At 42.6% G+C, this 21,512-nt stretch overlaps 1 protein-coding gene across 1 annotated transcript; it reads left to right on the top strand.

The window, feature by feature from the left end:
* Nucleotides 1-1,192: 1,192 nt before the first annotated feature.
* GEMIN4 (gem nuclear organelle associated protein 4) lies at nucleotides 1,193-15,024 on the top strand. The gene is made up of 3 exons (XM_068268603.1): nucleotides 1,193-1,355; nucleotides 4,436-4,479; nucleotides 11,734-15,024. Exons 2-3 carry the CDS (start codon nucleotides 4,470-4,472, stop codon nucleotides 14,925-14,927), a joined length of 3,204 nt encoding a protein of 1,067 aa, XP_068124704.1. The 5' UTR covers nucleotides 1,193-1,355; nucleotides 4,436-4,469; the 3' UTR covers nucleotides 14,928-15,024.
* The last annotated feature ends 6,488 nt before the right edge of the window (nucleotides 15,025-21,512 follow it).

Here is a 21,512-nt window from a genome sequence, read left to right as displayed (position 1 = left end):
CCTGATGCGCCACTCTAAGCGTATGTTACGCTTAGAGTGACGTCATGTAAACAAACTCATGGCCGGCATCTTGTGGCCAAAAAGTAATACTACACCTGAAAATAAAAATGAATTAAAATCAACACACATTTACATTATAAATCTATTGTTTACCCCCCACCCTCCAAAAACTACCCAAATAAAATGTTTACTATAAATAAAAAAAAACATTACAATAAAAAAAAAAACATGTAAATATTTACCTAAGGGTCTAAACTTTTTAAATATCAATGTAAAGATGAAATATTTCTATATTTTTTTTATTTTAAACTTGTTAATAGTGATGGATGCAAAATGGAAAAAATGCACCTTTATTTCCAAATAAAATATTGTCGCCATACATTGTGATAGGGACATAATTTTAACGGTGTAATAACCGGGACATATGGGCATATACAATACGTGAGTTTTAATTATGGAGGCATGTATTATTTTAAAACTATAATGGCTGAAAACTGAGAAATAATGAATTTTTCCATTTTTTTCTTATTCTTCCTGTTAAAATGCGTTTACAGTAAAGTGGCTCTTAGCAAAATGTACCCCCCAAAGAAAGCCTAATTGGTGGCGGAAAAAACAAGATATAGATCAGTTCATTGTGATAAGTAGTGATAAAGTTATAGGCTAATGAATGGGAGGTGAACATTTCTCTCGTGAAAACCACGGAACCTGAATGGGTTAAACACATTTTCAATAAAAAATTACATAGATCTGTACATCAGTCCTGAAAGAGGGACACATGAGGAAGAAAGCGGGACAGGGTGATTTGGTTCCCAAACAGAGACTGTCCCTCCAAGGGACAGTTGGGCGCTATGTATGAAAGGGGTGTATCACATATGATGAATAGTACGGGCTACTAGCACAGAGGCTGACAAACTGGCAGCGAGGAGCACCCGGCTAGCGTCAGCAGAAGTGACCCGAGACGTGTAAAAGGCATATGCTTGGGAAAACAGGTGAAGCCCTGTAGCAGGAGGCAGACGAGAGACCTGTGTAAATAGAGCGAGTGAAGGGGTGCCTCCTATACAAGCCTGCAGGAGAGGGTGGTGGAGACAGAGGTACTGGATGGATGCCGTAGTGAGAGGAGGAAGGATGATGATAACGGAGGCAGATGGGCACAGTTCAGACAACGCATACATAGAGCGAATGTCCTGCAGATTGTAGCGAGTGCTTCCTGTATGTGACTGATGTAGAGGATGCGGAAGTGTGTTACATGGATTTCCCTCCCCTTGTGTAGTGATTACGTCATGGGACGATGATCCGCATGGTGCTGAGGTGTATACTGCTGCTGCAGTCATTGCCCGTTTCAGGCTGAATGAGGTGTAAGTTTTTCATGCTTTGCGTTGTGTGCTGCCTTTTCTTATTCTGTTGTGGCCAGGTGTATCATATAGGATGATAATGGCAGAACCCCGCATGCCTATAAACTACAAGTAATGCGTACAGTGTGCACTGATGTATTAGCAAACTAGAGCTGATTACAGGATAACGTTACTACTGCGTTATTTCAGTATTTATGTGTTAGGCATGACTTTTAGACATGCCCACTAACAAAGCACTCCGAAGAAATTAAAACTTTGTTACTTAACCCCTTTCATGCACTCGGGCTACTTCTCTGGGGGCTCAATTTTTTTTCTTTTGCATGTGCCAAGACATGCATATATTACCCAGGACTGACTGGGACCTATGCACAATCTTGGAAAGCTAACAAGCAATTTATCAGCTATCAAATCATTATATAGTTTCCAAACAATAGGTGCTTTTTGGTTCTAGTCTACTTGAGGTATCCCAGCATTCTGCTAAGGTGATTAGGTTGTGTTTCAACAGCTGTCCATTGACAGCACACTCTACAATTTTTAGGTTGTAATAATTACACCCACACTATTCAGCCAATTACAATGCATCAAGTTGTAGAAGGTGCTGTGGTTGGAGGACTGTCTCCTGGTAAGGCTTCCTGCTGTGTCACCTCAGGTAGACTAGTGCCCCCTTTCTAAGTACAAGTAAACCAGGCCTTTGCCTCAGGCACCCCATTATTATTTAGTATTTGTATAGCGCCGACATCTTCCGCAGCGCTTTACAGAGTATATATATATATATATATATATATATATATATATATATATATATATATATATATATATATAGGCTTGTCACTAACTGTCCCCCAGAGGAGCTCACAATCTAATCCCTACCGTAGTCTTATGTCTATGTATGAGGATACCCCCTCTCCTGTGGCATGTCCTTGGCAGCAGAAGGTTGGGCACTAATCTACATTAGGGGACCCAGCAGGAAACCTCATATGGAACAGTTCTCCAATCACAGTACCCTATTGCAGAACTAAGCACTGTGATTGGCCAAAGAGTGTGGGCTAGTTTAATACAACCTATTGTAAACCTAGTAGTTTGAGAGGGTCACATTAGCTGAATTTCCCTATGAGGTTTCCAGCTGGGTCCCCTAGCGCTGAAGGTTGAGCTCAGCAAGCAAGGTCTTATGTCTCCTGTCATGATCTGACAGCTAGGCTATGCAGTGGGGAGGATGTGATGTTAGATGTGGAAGAGGGTTGATGCAACCCTCCACTGCATGATCTAGCCCACTGGGATCTGTACATCAGAGAGCACATTGAGATGCTATTTTTTTTTATGGTTTGTTTTCAAATTGTGTATCACTTGGAATTGGGCTAATTCAATTTAGCACAAAGTGCATTTGATGTGCCCAGTTGCAAGCATTAAATTTGCTTGTAAGCCAGAGAATTTGTATCTCAATGATCATCTCTACTGCCAATCCAGCCCACTGCCAACAAAGAGAATGTAATAACCTATCATCTGTCGCTTGTCACTCGATTACATTTTCCTATTTCATTTTCCTATGTCCTGTCTTTGCACTGCTTCAGGACAGCAGTGGAAAGACAAGTTTTGTAAAATGCTAGATGATAAAAGCACTACAGAAATAACAATAATAATAGTTGGTGACAGATAGTGGATGACAAGGCAGCATGATGGTGCACATATTGGCAGAGATGGTCCCCAGTCGAATTTACATTCCCGGCTGAGTCTTCGGTACTCCTCAGCTGGTTTTGGAAGTACTTGCGACCCTGAGTGCTTCCGAAGATGGGTGCAGTTGTACTGCGTATGTCTCGGACTTGCGCATGTTCAACTCTGCACAAGGAGTCTGGAAGAGGTATTCGACATAGCAGGTAGAATAGCTTCATTGGGGAATGGTGCTTGGACAATGGGATGGAAAGTGGACCAAGAAGTCACTATAGTGTCCAGAACCTTCTCTCTTCTTAAGTATCTAAGCTGAAGTGAGTTTCCTCACTTCAGGTTCATTTTAAAACCTTATGCTGGTCATACACGGCTCGATTTTGCCGCTCAATTCTCCCGCTCGATTGTTTTGCCACTCTATTCCGCAGTCAATTCTCTTATCTTCCGCTCATTTTTCTTATCTTTTTCCATTCATTTCAATCCCGAATCGAGCGGCGAAGGACATGGCTCAAAATAAAAGGCAAATAAGTGGTAAAATAATTGCAGTTAATCCTCACAAAGTAAAAAAAAAGTTTAATTGGGGGGGGTTTCTTCACAACTTTTCCCACTCTCAACAAAAATGGAATTTCGCTTTAACATATTAATTAAAGGAAACCTGAGATGACTTAAAGAGACACTGAAGCGAAAAAAAATATATGATATAGTGAATTGGTTGTGTACTATGAATAATTACTAGAAGATTAGCAGCAAAGAAAATATTCTCATATTTTTATTTTCAGGTATATAGTGTTTTTTCTAACATTGCATCATTCTCTAATATGTGCAGATTACACAACACTCAGCATTCAAAATGATTCTTTCAGAGCAGTCTGTGAACTAATGACCTCTCCTCTGCCAGAGGAAAAGTAAATAGTTAACTAACAGTTGAGTTAATAAAAGTCAGAAAACAGCCCTCTCCATGACTTTGAAAGTCGTAGAGATAATGGCTTTTTTGTATAGAGATAACAACTGGAGTTTCTTAACTCTTCCTGTACTGGAAACAATTAGACTGATGTATATGATCTTAATGTTTTATTTCTTAGCTGTACTACACATACAAATCATAATATCATAGTTTTTTTTTCGCTTCAGTGTCTCTTTAAAAGAAGTAATTTATACATATGTGGGGCTTCCTCCAGCCCCCTTCAGGCCGCACATGCTCGCCTCATCCCGTTTCCGTCGCTGGGAGAGTTTTGTGCCTGCGCAGTGACAAAATTGCTACTTACAAAATTAGCTGGACCCATTGCGGAGGAGGATGGCGAGGGACCAATCAGCCTGAAGGGGCATGGAGGAAGCTCCTCACCTCGGTTACCCTATCATGTTTTGTAGTACAGTATGTTATTCAAGTTTATATCAGATATATGCATTGTCATTTTTTTTTCTAGGTTCATTAATAAATTATAAGAAAACCATCAAACAATGGAATTCGGTAAGGTTTTTTTTTTTTTTTTATAAATTAATATTATAATTTTTACTTTGCGTCTGTCACCTTGTAGATTATTGGTCTTTCTTACACGTAAATTTTCTTTCATTAATGCATGTCTCTATCTTTTTTGATTAAATGTAATATTCTTTCTTCCTTTTATTAAAGAGAAATGTTGCTAAATAACAAATAAATAAGCTCGCAAGGGCAGGGTCCTTCTCCTAATGTTTACTGTCTTTGTCACAATATTTGTGCTGCTTGGAACTCTGTTTTACAATTTGTTAGTATATCTATGTTCCCCTTGTCGTCTTATTGTGCTTTGTAAAGCGCTGCGGAATATGTTGGCGCTATATAAATAAAAAATAATAATAATGTTATTGGTTTTCATAAATCTCCTCACCATGATAGCAATGAGCAAAAGGTGTTTTAAACTATGAAAAAATGGAGCGGGCCCTAACAGAGGTGAACGGATCCTATGTAAATCCATACACATTGCTCTGGTCGAATGGATCCATTTGGCCCAATTATCCAAACGAACTGCAAGTTTGGGTCTGCATCGATTTTTCCGGATTGACACGTCCATCACATTTTTCGCATGCTGATGGAACGGAGGGTCACGGGTGGGAAACTGATGCCTTTTAAGAAGGGATCTGTTCCATGGATCAGTTTTTCATTAGACGCGTTGCCAACCGTATTTCGGCAACTCGTGCAGGAGGCAGACATGCACAAACATCAGGAGTGCATAGACTGCACTGTCTGATGTTCACACTGCATGCGTTCCGTACCAGTGCGATGCGCGAACACATGCTGCATGCATTTTTTAGCAAAACACGTGACTGAGCCATTCACTACAAGTGAATGGAAGCAGGCCCACAACGCATGGAAATGCAGATGGCGTGCGATCGTACACGTTGCGTTCCGATCGCACGGCCATCTGCGTGTAATAATGTGAACAAGGCCTAAGGCTCTTTCCACACTGCATTCGTTGCATTCCATTGCAACAAACAATCGCTTGGCTACTCAATGCAATTATATTTTTACAATACATTTACATCAGTGGTGCGGTGGGTTCTGTCGGAGTTACACATCGCATGCTGTGCATTTACTGGACAAGATTTACTTTTACAGTGAATCCTGCTTTCAATGTACTGTATGCTTCAGTGTATGAGTCACTTCGCAATCCTAATGCTCGATTTAACTTTTCAGCAGTGTTGCATTGCAATTGAATTATATTATTGCACATAGGCCTCAATTCACTAAACTTATCTCCTGTCTTTAATAACTCTTCTAGAGTTGTTACCATGGTGATAAGGCATGTAGTATTCAGGAAACCTTTTACCTCAGGCAAGCCTAAAGTTAACTCTTCTGTCTTTAAATTAACTCTCCAATCCTTAAAATAACTCCAGAGTTAAAGACAGGCTGTTAATTAGCTGCATGTGAAAATAACTACAGAAGAGGTAAATTAACTACAGAGGAGGTAAATTAACTACAGGAGAGGTAACTTAAGGAATGAAGAGGTAAGATAACTCTCTCACGTGTGGAGGTAAGTTTTCTCTTGCCTTAAGCAGGCCATACACTGGCTCGATTCACGGCCGTTTCGACAGCAGATCCGATCCTGGGATCGGATCTGCTGCCAATCGCTTGCGCTAAACGCACCCGCCGATCCGATTCCCTCCCGAAATCGGATCGGACCGTCGATCGCGCCGTGCGTGAAATTACCCTAGATCGCCCGGCGGTAGGAGCGCGTCGCTTGCGGCGTACGATTCGGGCCCGATCCGAGCATGTATACATTACCTGAAGCTGGCTCCGGGGTCCTCTTCTCCTCGCTGCACCGCATTTCCGCATGTCCCAGTGTACGCTTATACTTCCTGTGTCACTCCGGTGACCAGGAAGTTGAAATAGAGGGCGCTCTATTTGAACTTCCTGGTCACGGAGTAACACAGGAAGCGCCGGGATGGAGCAAGAACAGCGGTGCGGTGCAGTGCGGAGAAGACGCCCGGGAGCCAGTCTCAGGTAATGTATACGGGGGGGGGGGGGGGGGGGGACAGGCGGCAGGAGCAGCTGAACAGATTGTGATCGGTTTCAGGCTGAAATCGATTCACAATCTGTTTGCAGTAAAGGCAGCCATACGATCCCTATCTGATCAGATTCGATCAGATAGGGATCTGTCAGCTGGTCGATCTAATGGCACATCGACCAGTGTATGGCCACCTTTATTATCTCCAGCATGATCTTAGTGAATTGAGGCCAATGTGTGAAAGTAGCCTTAACATATAGTAACCTCTGATCAGTTAGTTCGGTCAGGTTAATTAAAGTCATTGGGAACTGGTAAAATAAAATAAAAAATGAAGCATTTACTTATCTAAGGAGAGGAAAGGCTCTGGATCCTATAAGCCTTCCCACTCCTCTCTTGGTCCCGTTCCATCACTGGCTCCCCAGTAGCAGTATTCTACCAATTGGTCAAATACTGCTCTCTCTCCGCAGCAAAGGAGGCTTTGGGAGCCCTAGTGCGCTCGAAGACGGGCTGCTTCATACGCGCGAGCTCCCTCTTTCGCATGCGCGCAATACGCTTCCGCGCTCATGATCGCTTTGGCCACAGGAAGTGAGCATCACTTCCTGTTTGGCTGTCTTAACCTGTTTTGTGTGGCGCGCCCCTTTCGCCGCCTTTTAAGGATTATGCGGAAATGTGACATTTAACAGTCACAAGTTGTTTCTTGCTGGTGGTTTAAAATGCTTTTCATGACAAGTTGTGAAAATATCACCCAAGTGAAATGTCAGGAAAAAAAGTGAATTGCATATGAGCCCTTATTACTACCCACTGTCTGTGGTACAGTCCCTTCAGTTAGGGCCCTTTCACACCAGAGGGCTTTTTCGGCGTTTTAACGCCACGGCCGAAGTTGGCGTTTTCCTAGGTAAAAGAAAGTCCATAGACTTTCATTTTACCATTCACACTAAACGCCGCGTTTTGGAGCGTTGCGTTTCAACGCTCCCAGGCGCTTTTTCTGGGCCTACCGCAGCGTTTCTCATTACAATTGATTGTAATGTATAGGCGTTAAAACGCCTTCAAAACGCCTTGAAAACGCCTGCAGCCAACACGCAGCGTTTTAGCCTTTCACCGCTGCCTGTAGTGTGAAAGAGCCCTTAGTGAATGCACTGACTAGAAACAATCAGTGTCCAGAAAATAACAGTAAGCCACAAGGTTTTTCCTTTGCAAACCGAAAACACCCGTGATGTGAATAAGCTCATTGATTAACATGGGCTATCCATGGAAATGTATTTAAGATTGTATAAAAACACAGAAAACCACTTGTAGGGACAGGGGCAATTAAAGCAACCCTAAATGGGGGGAGGGACTTGGATACCTACGTCAGTAGTTGGAATCCTCTGGATGAGGCTTTCTGCGTCTTTGTAAAGGCCACAATTCCAGCGCAGAGTCCTTCTTCGACTTCTGGCCACACTCTCAGCCAGCGACCAGCACATCTGGACTGGGCATGTGCGAGTAAGGTCTGCACATCCCAATAGAACAAAGTAACTTGTGCGCTGCTTTTTTACTGTGTGCAAACCGCATAATTCTGCTAGGCATGCGTGAACTTTACTTGAAAATACGGTAATCTAGATGGTGGACCAGCACGTTCCGTTATTAAAAATCCTCTATTTCTTTACAACGAAAAAGTGCCAAATGAGCTATTTTTTAATAATTTGCAAAAGTGCAAATACACATATCACACTTCTTTAGAAGTGAATGCTGGTGTATAGAGCTAGTTGTATAGCAGCAATAGACTGCTGTTTCAGGGTATATCTTCTGGCCTTGCAGCTCTCTTCATAGTTTTTTTTAGACTTTTGTATTGTAGAGAAATTAACATGATTTAAAATACAGAAGCATTGGGCCACCCTCCATATTATTTTTAATGTCTCTACAATCAGCGCAATGTAAGGGAAGGAAATATGGGCATCAGCCTAACGTTGGTGCAGTCTGATACCTACTATTATCGACCTTACCTGTGCATGCCCAGTCCAGATGGGATTGTCTATGGCCAGGAGTGTTTTTTTATTGAATAGTTATAGAGGACTTATGCTGGAATGATGAGTAGGAGAAGCTAGTAAGCCTCTCAATCATTACACACACACACACACACACACACACTCTCTTTCTCTCTCTCTCTCTCTCTCTCTCTCTCTCTCTCTCTCTCTCTCTCTCTCTCTCTCTCTCTCTCTCTTTCTCTTTCTCTTTCTCTTTCTCTTTCTCTTTCTCTTTCTCTTTCTCTTTCTCTTTCTCTTTCTCTTTCTCTTTCTCTTTCTCTTTCTCTTTTTCTCTTTCCTTTAAGGGAGGCAATCATGAAGGGTTGTTTTGTCTAAGGCAGTGTTTCTCAAACCTGTCCTCGTGACTCCCCAACGGTGCATGTTTTGCAAGTAACCTCACTTATACACAGGTGGGGTAATTATTGTCTCAGCTAGGTGGATTCCATGTAGCTGAGACCCTAATTACCCCACCTGTGCATAAGTGAGGCTGCCTGAAAAACATGCACCATTGGGGAGTCACGAGGACAGGTTTGAGAAACACTGGTCTAAGGAAAGGTCAGCCTAGATGAAATTTACGGTAAGCTTTTTTTTTTACCTCTCTCTCAAACTTCAGTTATATCCATAAAAACATAAAATACTTGAAATTGAATGATTGGGTAGGTCAGAGATGCATCTTCAAGGGTGACTTTTGTGTACAGCCTTTCATTATTCATTCCTATATCTTATATTCAGATCCCATAATTTTTCTTTCACCTGTATAGCCTTGTGTTACTTCCCCTCAGTAGAGGAAAGTCTAAGGATGGTCCAGAGGCTTCCCGTGTCCTCTTACACCCCACCACCACTGGCCCGGACCCTCTTCCTCTTTGCAGCCACACTCCCCTCCATTTAATTTGAAGGTGGCTATATGCCTCTGCGCAACAGGGTGTTGGAGTTGGAGCAATTTTGGGTACCCGGAGTCAGTAGTTTCATAAATGTTGGAGTCAGATGATTCTTGTACCGACTCCACAGCACTGCTTCGCAGGCACGGGCACAAGGGGAGTGTGGCCATGAGAACATACAGTGCTGCCCATAATTATTCATACACCTGGCAAATTTTGACTTCAAGTTACTTTTATTCAACTAGCAAGTCATCTTGTGATGGGAAATGACATAGGTGTCGCCCAAAAGATAATAAGGCGATGTACGAGAGGCATTATTGTGGAAAAAAAAAACATTTCTCAGCTTTTAGTTACATTTGAGCAAACAGTGTCCAGTCCAAAATTATTCATACCCTTCTCAACAATCAATAGAAAAGCCTTTTTTTGGCTATTACAGCAATCAAACACTTCCCATAATTGCAGACTAGCTTTTTGCATGTCTCCCCAGGTATTTTTACCCCTTCAATCTTCAGCAATGAGCTCCAAATCTTTCAGGTTGGAGAGTCTTCTTGCCATCAACCTGATCTTTAGCTCCCTCCACCGATTCTTAATTGTATTCAAGTCAGGACCCTGGCTGGGCCACTCCAAAACGTTAATGTTGTCTGCTAACCATTTCTTCACCACTTTTGCTGTGTGTTTTGGGTCATTGTCATGCTGAAATGTCCCAAGGCCAAGTTTCTCTGCAGACTGCCTGATGTTGTCGTTGAGAATCCTCATGTATTGCTCTTTTTTCATGGTGCTGTTTACTGTGATTAGGTTCCCTGGTCCAGTGGCTAAAAAACACCACCAAAGCATTAGGTTCCCACCACCATGTTTGACAGTGGGGATGGTGTTCTTTGAGTTGAAGGCTTCTCCTTTTTTTATGACAAATAAAGGAAACATCTTTTTGACCAAACAATTCAATTTTGTTTCATCTGACCCTAACACAGAAGACTAGAAGTCTTCTGCTTTGTCCAGATGAGCATTTGCAAAGGCCAAGTGAGCTTTTGTGTGCCTTATCTGGGGAATTGGTGTCCTCCTTGGCCTGCATCTGTAGAACCCAGCAGTGTGCAGTGTCCGTTGGATTGTCTGCCTTGAGACATTGCCACCAGCAGAGCCCAGATTCACCAGGATGGCCTTGGTCGTGATCCTTGGATTCTTTTTCAGCTCTCTCACTATCCTCCTGGCCGGCATAGGTGTCACTTTTTTGGCTTCCGACCACATCCTCTGAAAATTTTCTACAGTGCGGAACATCTTCTATTTTTTAATAATACTTTGCCCTGTAACCACTGGAGCTTAAAAACATTTATAAATGGCCTTGTAGCCCTTTCCTGACTTGTGAGCAGCAACAATGTGCAGCAGCAGGTCCTCACTGAGGTCCTCTGTCTTAGCCATGACTGTCCACAAATCGACTGCAGAGAGCTGCTGTTTTTCACCTGTTGAGTTTATTAAAACAGCTGTTCTCAATTAAACTTGGTAGTTAGGATGCTTTAGAACAGCGTGGACTATTTGGGATGGTATAGAGCTTTGGCTTTTCCCATAGACTGTGACAGTTTGTGAAGGGTATGAATAATTTTGGGCTGGGCACTTTTTGTTCAAATGTAAATAAAAGCTGAGAAAAGTTTTTCCCACAATAATGCCTCTTGTACATCATCTTATTATCTTTTGGGAGACTATGTAATTTTGCATCAAAAAATGACTTGCTGGTTGAATAAAAGGGGTATGAATAATTATGGGCAGCACTGCATCCAACAAGCTGTTGTTGGATGTGTTTAACGGGACCCTGCACACAGGAACTATGGGATTGTGGATGGATCAGGAAGTGCGTGGATTATCCTGAGGCTTCCCTGTACTTAGGTAAGTACCTAATTTTTTTTTTAAGTTATAGGTTTGCTTTAATCCATATATTTACTCTCATATCTTGCTGCAGCCAATTACTAACATATATTAAGTTACATAGAGCCTGATGCACAAAGCAGTACAAAAATTGCTGTAGGGCAACCTGCATTACCCCATTAACACAATGTTTTATTGGAGTAGCCATAGCAATGCATGTGGTACCCCAGTAATGCGCGTTGCTCTCTGTTAGTACCAGTAAAATTGCTGTGCACTGCCTGTGTGCATCAGGTTCATTGTCTGTTTAGGATTTTTTTTATGCAGTCATTTCAGCCTACAAGGACTTCTGTGATCATCTTTGGAAGAAGAAAACACTGCTTAACAGCTTCTTCAATGTTAATTAATTGATTTTTTAAAAAAAATATCTATTTTGTGTAGAACAAAAATAGAAGACAATAAAATGTTATTTGTGGAAATATTAGTTAATTTATATATTTTTATTGTGCAGGAAAGTGGACCGTATGTGAAGAAACAGTGGTTCTTCAAGGAGGTTTGCTTCTAGCAGAGAAGCTTGCTGTACATAAAACATTGCTGGAATTTAAGAAGGCTGACTGGCCTCTCATTGAAAAGCCAATTACTGATGCTTTAAAAGAAATCAGCTCAGGTTCTTGGTCTCAAAGCCACAAATGGAGGAAAACAGCCATTGCTATATTTTGGGCCAAAATTCTTGCATGCCGATCACAACCATCTTTGGATGCTGAATTGGACATTGATAGGAAGTGGAGAGAAGATGTATTCTTTCCGGTGGGAAGCATGATGCCAAAAATAAATCATGCTGTTCTCTTTGAACTTCTTAAAGCTACGAAAGCTGCAGATATATTTGCAGAGCTGCTTTTGGCTCTTCCAGCGAAGTATTGCGTGGATGAGGCTTCTTTGCTGTTAAATCATATTTGTGAGGAAACCTCTACAGAAGATGTGGCTTTCTTTTTAGATGTCTGGTGGGAGATAATGAAAGGTCATAAGCACAAACAGGATGAGACTGTTGATATATTTTCAGTTGTTGCAAGTCAGTACTTGTCTAAAAGTATTGATGAACTTTCCCAGAGTTCCAAGAGATTTAAACCTGACCCTGAACAGGTTTTGTCTCAACCTGACAATATTCTTGAGGTATTTCTGAAGGGGCTTCATAAAATTGGACCATGCATTGATGACATCAGACTGAAGTGCTGCACTATAGCTAACTTGTCAGATCTGTTGTGTTCTTCTGCTTTTCTGGAAAGAGAGTGTGGGTATCTTCCCATAAAGCAGTACTTGGGGAAACTGGTTGAAGTCATATGTTTTGGTAACCTGAAAGCCAAAGATCTTCATCCACAAAGCTACCTCTCACAAGTAAAGGAAGCTGAGAGGATAGTTCAGTGTGGTAGTACAACTTCCAGATTTAGATTACTACAAGAAGCTCAGCATTTAGGCTTAAATTTACTCAAAGATCTGCTCGATCGGTGGGCTGAAGAGCTACACAATTATATAAACAACATTGAAGATACTACATATGAATGCTACAGGATGAAAAGCAGCATAGCGTCCCTACAAAAAAGCCTAATTGACATCATAGAGACTTGTCCTGCTGAGCAAAGTCAGAACATTTCCAGACTTGCACAATGTATCTCCAGCCTACATGAGAAGACAGCTGCAGCTCAGATAAAATCCACAACAAATGATGCTGATGTGATGGCTGCTGTAGCAATGAACATCATTGATAATAGGATGGACCGTTATGAGGAGGTTTGCTTTTTCTTTGCTTCAGAAATCGCCTGGGCTTTTACTGAGAAGTGGTTTAATTGCCTTATTGCAAGCAAAGACCTTTTTCGAGAGCCAGACCTAATTTTTAAGTTGTTGGAAACTGTGGACGTAGCTACTTCCAAACAAAGCAATTTAAATATCAAGCAAATCAAAAAATGTTCCACAGTCATTTTAGACCTATACTGTGAACTTCCATTAGGTAAGATGAATGATGTCCTAATAAAAGTGCTATCTAAGTGGGGAAAGGATGGGCTATCTCATTGTGTAACAGCTTTTACAGATCGATTCCAGGAAGAACTCAACACAACATTCAATCAAATCTCCCAAAATGCAGCTGATTACAATCCTGTCTCTCGGGTGGCCAGATTGGCACTGTTGAATCCTGAACAGGTTGTCTGTAAAGCATGTCACTTCGCTGTGTCTAACCTTGGTGCTCACATCTTTTTAGCAAAGATACTAACCTCACTTCCTGCCTTGGGTGTTAGGGACTGTAGTCAAGCAGAGACATCTGTGTCATTATTATGCCAGTGTCTAATGGAAACCTGCTGGGGGAAGTTTACTTCAGATAAGGAAGAAAGCCAGTTTTTATGCTTGTTGGCTTATTTGATGGGATCTCCAGAAAGTGCAGATGTCAGAGTTTCCCTTCTTCAGCCAGCAGAGGTGGTAAGGACATTTGTTCTTCCATATATACTTGATGAATATATTCACATAAAAATTTGCTTGAATATTCTTCACAAGGCACTAAATGTAGAGAATCCAATAGACCTCTCAGGCAAGCACTGGGTTATGTCTTGCTCACCATTTCCACTCATTATGTCTCTGTGCAAACTCCTCAATAGCTATAGTAGGTGCTGGCAGCATGCTGATAAACCATATTGCCTTACATTGGGGTCCAAGGAGTTAGTCATTGAAATCCTCAATCAGATATCTACTGTGATCCTATCGGAAACTGACAGCAGCTCTGAAACTTGGAATAAATCGCTCTTCTGGCTGCACAGAAAAATGGAGCAACTAGACTGGGTTGTGCAGCTGAGACTGAAGCCGATATTTGGAGAGCACTTTAAAAATGAAGTCCCAGCATCTTTGTTTGAGGTCTGTAAACTTTCAGAGAAGGAGTGGACAACACTTGACCTTCCAGAGTATGGTCCAGGCACAGGTCTTTTGGCATGGATGGAATGCTGTTGTATATCAGAAGAAATGAAAGACCAAATGCTTTCCCTGTTGTGTGTCAACATAGCAGATCCAGAGGAGGTCAATCTCTTTAGCAAGGGCTTCCTGGTGGCCATGGTTCAAGTTTTTCCATGGTGCAGTTCAAGTGAATGCAAGCTTTTCAGTGAGGTTGTGAGGAGCCTCCTACAAAAACAGCTCCTTCATGTGCCATACAGCTTGGAATATGTACAGTACATGCCTCTCCTTAATCTCCGTCCTTTTGCCAGCAATCTCCAGTTCTCTGTCCTACTTTTGAGAGGTTTCCAACTGCTCTGTAGCTCTAGCTGTTCTAACTGGCTTACCCTTGATGGCCAGAAGCATATTGCAAGACTTTACAGTGGTTGCATCTCTGACTTATTGGATAGGGTTAAACAGCAGTTGTCTGATTTAAGCATTCATCTACAGAAAGATCGGAGAGAACCAGACTATGTTCAAGAAGCTTTGTTCATTTATAATCAGGTGTTCTGCCATGTCCTACATGTAATTGCCATGATGCCGGAAAACACTTGTGAACCTCTTTTCTTCTTGGCACTTGAAATTCTTTCCTTGTATGAGACCCTTAGCGCAAGTGACACTTCCAAAAACAGCTTGCTCAGACAAGCAAATGAAAGGCACTTCCTGAAGTCTATCACTGAGAACGTGAGCAATGACCATCACCGGGCTACACTGATGCAAAAAATTAACAAACTTTAGTGGACCAGTAGCCAAAAATGATGAATCAACAGGGTACATGAAGCCAAGATTTTTTCTTCTTTTTTTTGCTGTTATTAAAGCCAAGGTTCAAGCACTGTTTTTGTGTACATTTTTAGAACACTATTTTTAAATCCATCATGGATAGATAAGCTTTGTAATTTAAAATTTGTAGCTTTAAATCAAACCTATTCTATTCAGGAACCCCTGAGTTAACTACAACTCCCTCTCCCTTTTCCCAACACCCTTCCTTTCCACTCAGTTTAATGGGACTCCGAGCAGTGCCTGTGGGTATGCCTTTAAGCATACCCACAAGTAATTAATTATATCCTCACACCTACCAGCATGATGTTTGTAATTATATCCTCCTGGGTTCCTTGTATTTCATTGCATTGTGCTGAATGGAGCTGCCGACACTAGGGAAAGTGTCGTCCTGTGTAATACAATGCTGAATAAGGAATCCAAGATGGCGGCCACGATTTCGATCGTGAAAATGGCGAAAAATAAAAGGCGTAGGGTGGCGGTTTATATATCATTGGAAAGAGGAGAAAGAGCTTCAAAATGGTGTGCATCTTTCCATAGTTACTGCACTGCTCGGAGTCCCTTTAAAGCCATCACTCCCTACTTGACAAGACAGGTCACTTCAGCATGCGCTCACAGGCACGTAGGGCCTGATATGGGCGCCATCATAGACGTAATGTACGGTATTTACGTCTATAGCGGTGCAGCAGGATTTTAAATGTAATTCAGGTGCCAACCATAGCCTCACCCTAATTACTACTCCCTCCAACTTGCTACAACTCGGAGGCTAAATAGTATTTAACGACACTTGGAATTTCAGCAGCAGCAGGGTGAGCCATCAGTCTGCTCACCCAGCACCCAACTAACCAGGTGACAATTCAATACGTACGCCTACTTGAGACTTACTGCCATAGTAGGTCTGCAAGTAGGCCTGGCCTCAGCTAACAGAGCAATTATGCATACTCATGTTACTAAAGGGGGAATTTTGCAGACTAGCTGGAAGTGAACCTGCAGCTGTAGGGCGCTAAAGAGAAAATAAGGATGTATGAATTGAGTTCTCTGTATGAGGAATACTATAGCCGTGCCTGTTTGACGTTCCTCTGGATACTTGGAGTTTCAACGTGTGTTCAATTCTTCAACCAGTACCGGGCCCAGTGGATTAAAATCTCATTTTGTTTATTCTATATAGATAGAATCTTCTCCAAGCTGCTTATAGCACTTGAAAGCTCATGAATAGACACAGTGAGGTCTAAAGCTAGGTACACACGTGCCGATGTAACTTATCAATCGAGCCGCTGATGCGGCTCGATTGATAAGATCCGACAGGTCCGATCTCGCCGCCGCTCGATTCCCCGCGAGCGGACAATAGCGGGGAATTGAGCGGAAGATAAGCGGCGCCGGCGGGGACGAGCGGGTATCGAATCCGACGGACGAGTGGGGACGCGGCGGGTACGCGGAAGAGGCGATCCGGCGGCTAATCGAGCCGCCAGATCGCTCCATCTAGATTAGGCTTAAAATGTTGATCTGTCACTATAGGTGTTTAAAGGGGCCCATACACTTAACGATTTTCCCGCCAATATACAGCAGATTCTATCACTGTGATCGAATCTGCTGTGAAATCATTGCGCAAACGCTGACCGAACTACCGATTTCCGTCCGAAATTGCTCGTTCCCGTCGATCCGTCTGTGCGGAAGAATTAGCTCGATCACTGGCGACCGAGTACGTCGATAGCGGCGTTCGAATGTGCAACCGCTAGCAGCAATACATTACCTGTTCCGCCGGCGCGAGTCCCCTGGTCTCCGCTGTCCCTTCTCTGCACTGGGCTCCGGGTTCTGGCTGGCTTCACTTACTTCCAGTCCCAACAAGAAGTTTAAACAGTAGAGCACCCTCTACTGTTTAAACTTTCCCCGGCAGGAAGTAAAGTGAAGCTGTAGCCCTGGAGTCCAGAGCGGAGAAGAGACAGCGGACACCAGGGGACTTGCGCCAGCTGGATCAGGTAATGTATGGGGGGGGGGGGGGGCAGCGGCAGCTCCACAGATTGTGAATCGGTTTCATAGTGAAATCGATTCACAATCTGTTTGCAGTAAAGGCAGCCATATGATCCCTCTCTGATCAGATTCGATCAGAGAGGGATCTATCTGATGGTCGATCTGATGGCAAATTGACCAGTGTATGGCCACCTTAAGCCTTGTACACACACTACATGGTTCTCTGACCATTGAATCATCTAACCTGTCAGCCAAGTCCATTGTTCTTCCATACTCCTCCCACCACACCATGTGCCATATATCCCTCCACCCCACCTCTGTAGCAGGATAATGTCTGTACGGGCCTGAGCTGCATCTTAAAGGGGAACTGAAGTAAGAGGTATACGGAGGCTGCCATATTTATTTCCTTTCAATCAATACCAGTTGCCTGGCAGCCCTGCTGGTCTATTTCTCTGCAGTAGTATCTGAAAAACACCAGAAACAAGCATGCAGCTAGTCTTGTCAGATCTGACTTTAAAGTCTGAAGCACCTGATCTGCTGCATGTTCAGGGTCGATGGCTAATAGTATTTGAGGCAGAGGATCAGCAGGGCTGCCAGGCAACTGGTATTGCTTATAAGGAAATAAACATGGCAGCCTCCATATACCTCTCTCTTCAGTTCCCCTTTAAAGCTAATCTGAAACGAAGATACATTTATGAAATAATGAATTTTATGTGTAGTACAGATAATAAATACAATGTTATCAATGCAAAGAGCTTCTCTGAGCTGTCTGACCAGGTCAAACTCTGTCCTGTTTTCTAAATGGCAAACAGCCAAGAAACTGAGAGACAGCTTCAGATAAGGTTTTACTGCAGGAAAGTTCAAAAGGTTATAAGCTTTGCTCTGGTTTACAGCTTAAAATACAGAGTGTGGTTCCTAACCGGGCAAATATGACAGAATGATGCAATGTTATATATAAAGCTATTTAACTGAAAATAAAAAAGAGACTCTTTTCTTTGCTACTAATTATCTGGTACTACACATAGAATTCCTTATCTCATAAGTTTATGTTCGCTTCAGTGTCTTTTTAAGGGATCGATTCCTAATCTCTGTAGGTGATCGTACTCTTAATTCTAATTGGTCCTGAGGTTTTTGAATGAATGATCCTAGTATTGTACCTTATGTTGTGAATACTTGATTATTTTATCTATATGGAATGAAGAAATGAGAATTCAATTTGATGAGTTTGATGCTGCTTGAAGAACTTGATCTGTGAATTGATATTGTCAGCATTTTTTCTCTTTAGTTTGCAAAAATTACAAACTTTTTCTCTTACAAAACATTTTTTTATGCATTACAATCTAAAATAATGTTCTATCAACTGCATTTAGAACTGTGCTTGAACTGCGAGTTTAAAAATATTGCTCCTGTTTTTCTCCTTCCTGCAACTTTACCATGGAAGAGAAATTAGAGCCATGGTAGATTTCTAGACAGATTCTTGTTTAAAGAGACTCTGAAGCGAGATTAAAAATCGCTTTTTACCTTATATTCAACAAGGGCATGTTTGCCCCTGCTAAAATGCAGCTATCCCGCGGCAGAACGAGGGGTCTTTACCCCCAAATCCCCCCCCCCCCCTGCAAAATCCACAACTTTCTTAGTAGTGGATTTTGCTGCTCATGGAGGCAGGGCTTTCGGCTGTAGCTCTGCCTCCATGTGCGTCTATCAGCCGGCAGATCTATGCCTCTCCCCGCCCCTCTCAGTGAAGGAAGACAGAGGGGCGGGGAGAGGCGACGATCAGCGCTGCTGAAAGCTCTGCCTCTACAGGAAGCGCTCCCCGGGCACCATGGAAGGGATTTAGGGGGTAAAGACCCCTCGTTCTGCTGCGGGATAGCAGCGTTTTAGCAGGGTCAAACATGGCCCTGTTGTATATAAGGTAAAAAGCGATTTTTAATCTAGCTTCAGAGTCTCTTTAAATGAAGATGAATGAATGTCCAAGGACAACTATGACGTAAAAATTGTAAAATACATGTTAACACATACATAACAGATACATTTCTCTCAGAGAAGGATGCAATAGAAATTACTTTTCCCTGATGTTGCTGTCAATGGAAAACTGACACTTGAGGGATCCTATATTAATTTTAGGAACTGTTCATGACTGTCAGTTGGCAGCAGATCCGTTGGATCCATTGCAGTTAAGTGGAACATAAAATTGGGACCTGCAAGATATTTCTCGAACAGTGGAGGCATATCTCATAGAAGCCTATGATGTAACCCCATCTGCTCTAGACTCCAACCAGATCACTGCTCTCCGATCCCACTGGCTGTTGGAGACCTGGTGGGAACCGAGCCTTCGTCTAGTCCATCTCTTCATGGGAGAACCTCAGTATTTCCTTTATTGGCAAAAGCACTTCCTTAATCCATACAAAGATGCTGGCTGACCTCCCTACTTGTTTTCACCCTATATTGGTGGTCAGGGCAACTGCCATTCAGCATGTGTTTTTGAAGATAAAGCCCTGAAAATCCCCCAAAAGGACACTGCACAGGTGCCAGTAGGGTTTGCGCCTGCACAGTAGCACAGTGCTGCTCATGCACAGAGATAACAGCCAGGCACAAGCGGCTCCATGCTACCCCACAGGCATGTGCCGTACTGTACGCCTATGCAGTGTGGTCACGCTCATACACGATGGAGAATGAGTCTGTGAGCACAATATTCAACATACATCGAACATTTTCAGAGGGTTGCAGCGCAGAAACTGAGGCATATATGAAAATCGGGGAAGCCTCTGGACTATCCAAAGGCTTCCTTCTTCTGAGGTAAGTTGTTTTTTGTGACTTCAGGTACCCTTTCAAAGTAGGCAATAAGAAGAATCTCAATTGCATGCACAGGAAATACGCCGTTCACTGTGATTTACAAATCACCCATGAAGTGTAATAAGTCATGAATTGTGAAATTACACCTATTTCACAATCTGGTTCATGATATGGTAGATCCAATATACCTCCTAAAGCCAAGTACATGAAAAACAAAAAAGCACTGCTGATCATATCTGGTAAACAAGAGCAATAACTGATTCATTTACAATTATGATGTCCTCCCATCCACTGACATTTTGCATAGCTGGAGTAAGAATGGCATGCTACAAGATGCTTTAAAGTATGACTACATTAAAGAACAACTATCAAAGAAACTGTTCTTCTGTAAACACCGCATATCTATAGAGCTTTTAGCCAGCAACAATAGAAAGATTTTCAGATGTCTCTCATTACAGTCTGTGTGAAATAATGTTTACCAGATGTTTGTAACAGTTTGTGTCGGCATCAGGCTAGAGCCATACCATGTAGCTAGGTTACACTTCTCTATCACTATTCACAGAGGAATGATTTACTGTTTGTTTCTGCCCTGCCCGCTTTCTCACAGGTCATATGAGAACAGCTGAGGGATTTTTAGATACAGAGAAGGATCTGAAAAGAAGGACCTGTACTTTTTTCCTTCCTTGGAAGCTCCCCTCCTCCCCCATTCAGAATGATATCTCCCTGACTGTAAACTGTTTACACTGTGATGCAGAGAGAAAGACACAGGATTAGGCACACACAACTGCAGCTGATGATTATTTAAACATTTGAAGCTATATTTCTGCTTTCTATCATTCTGAACATGTTTTACTCACAGTATTACGGCCAGAGGAGATTGTTTCTGTATGCTGGATGTGCCTGGACACTGTCCTCTACAGTAATGCCACAGTGAGAACTGTTCTCTGTAACTGTCATATTTACTTCACATAAGACATAAAAATATGAAAAAAAGCCTTTGTATTGCTATTTTCTTGTAATTACTGGAAATATATGTGGCGTTTAGAATTTTAGTTAACTTTGAAAGTTGTTCTTTAGGCTAGTTTCACACCAGGACGTTGCGTTTTAGGGGACGTTATGGTTGCATAACGTGCCCCTAACGCAACGCCTGGTGCTCCCTGCTTTGGACGTCAGAGTGAGCCGCGTTGTGCAGCTCACTCTGGCGTCCGTGATGCCGTGATGCGTACTCTTGTGCGCATGCGGCATCACGTGGTCCCGCCGGCCAATCACTGCACAGAGCGGCCGCTCCAGGAAGTAAACACTGCACGTCACTGAGTGCAGTGAATATTAATTAGCCATGTGCCTGGCCGCTCTCCGCTCCTCCCCAACATTACTGAGCATGTGCTAGCAGTCTAACTCTGCCGCTTAGAAAGTACTGAATGCAGTACGTTGTCTGGTGGCGCAGCGTTACTATGTAACGCAAAGTGGGCACTGTGAACAGCCCATTGATTTTTCATTGCTGTGCGGTGGGGTGCGTTACAGGCTGCTCTAACGTGCGCCTCTACCGTCCCACTGTGAAACCAGCCTAAATCTACAGAGAATATGTTAAAGGGAACCTTAACTGAGAGGGGTATGGATGTTTCCTTTTAAACAATACCAGTTGCCTGGCAGTCCTGCTGATCTCTTTAGCTGAAGTAGTGGCTGAATAACACACCTGAAACAAGTATGCAGCTAATCCAGTCTGACTTCAGTCACATCACCTGATCTGCATGCTTGTTGAGGGGCTGTGGCTAAAAGTATTAGAGA

This window comes from Hyperolius riggenbachi, chromosome 2, assembly GCF_040937935.1.
Source record: "Hyperolius riggenbachi isolate aHypRig1 chromosome 2, aHypRig1.pri, whole genome shotgun sequence".
NCBI lineage: Eukaryota > Metazoa > Chordata > Amphibia > Anura > Hyperoliidae > Hyperolius > Hyperolius riggenbachi.
Note: the sequence above shows the minus strand (reverse complement) of the source record. Positions and strands in the feature narration are given on the sequence as shown.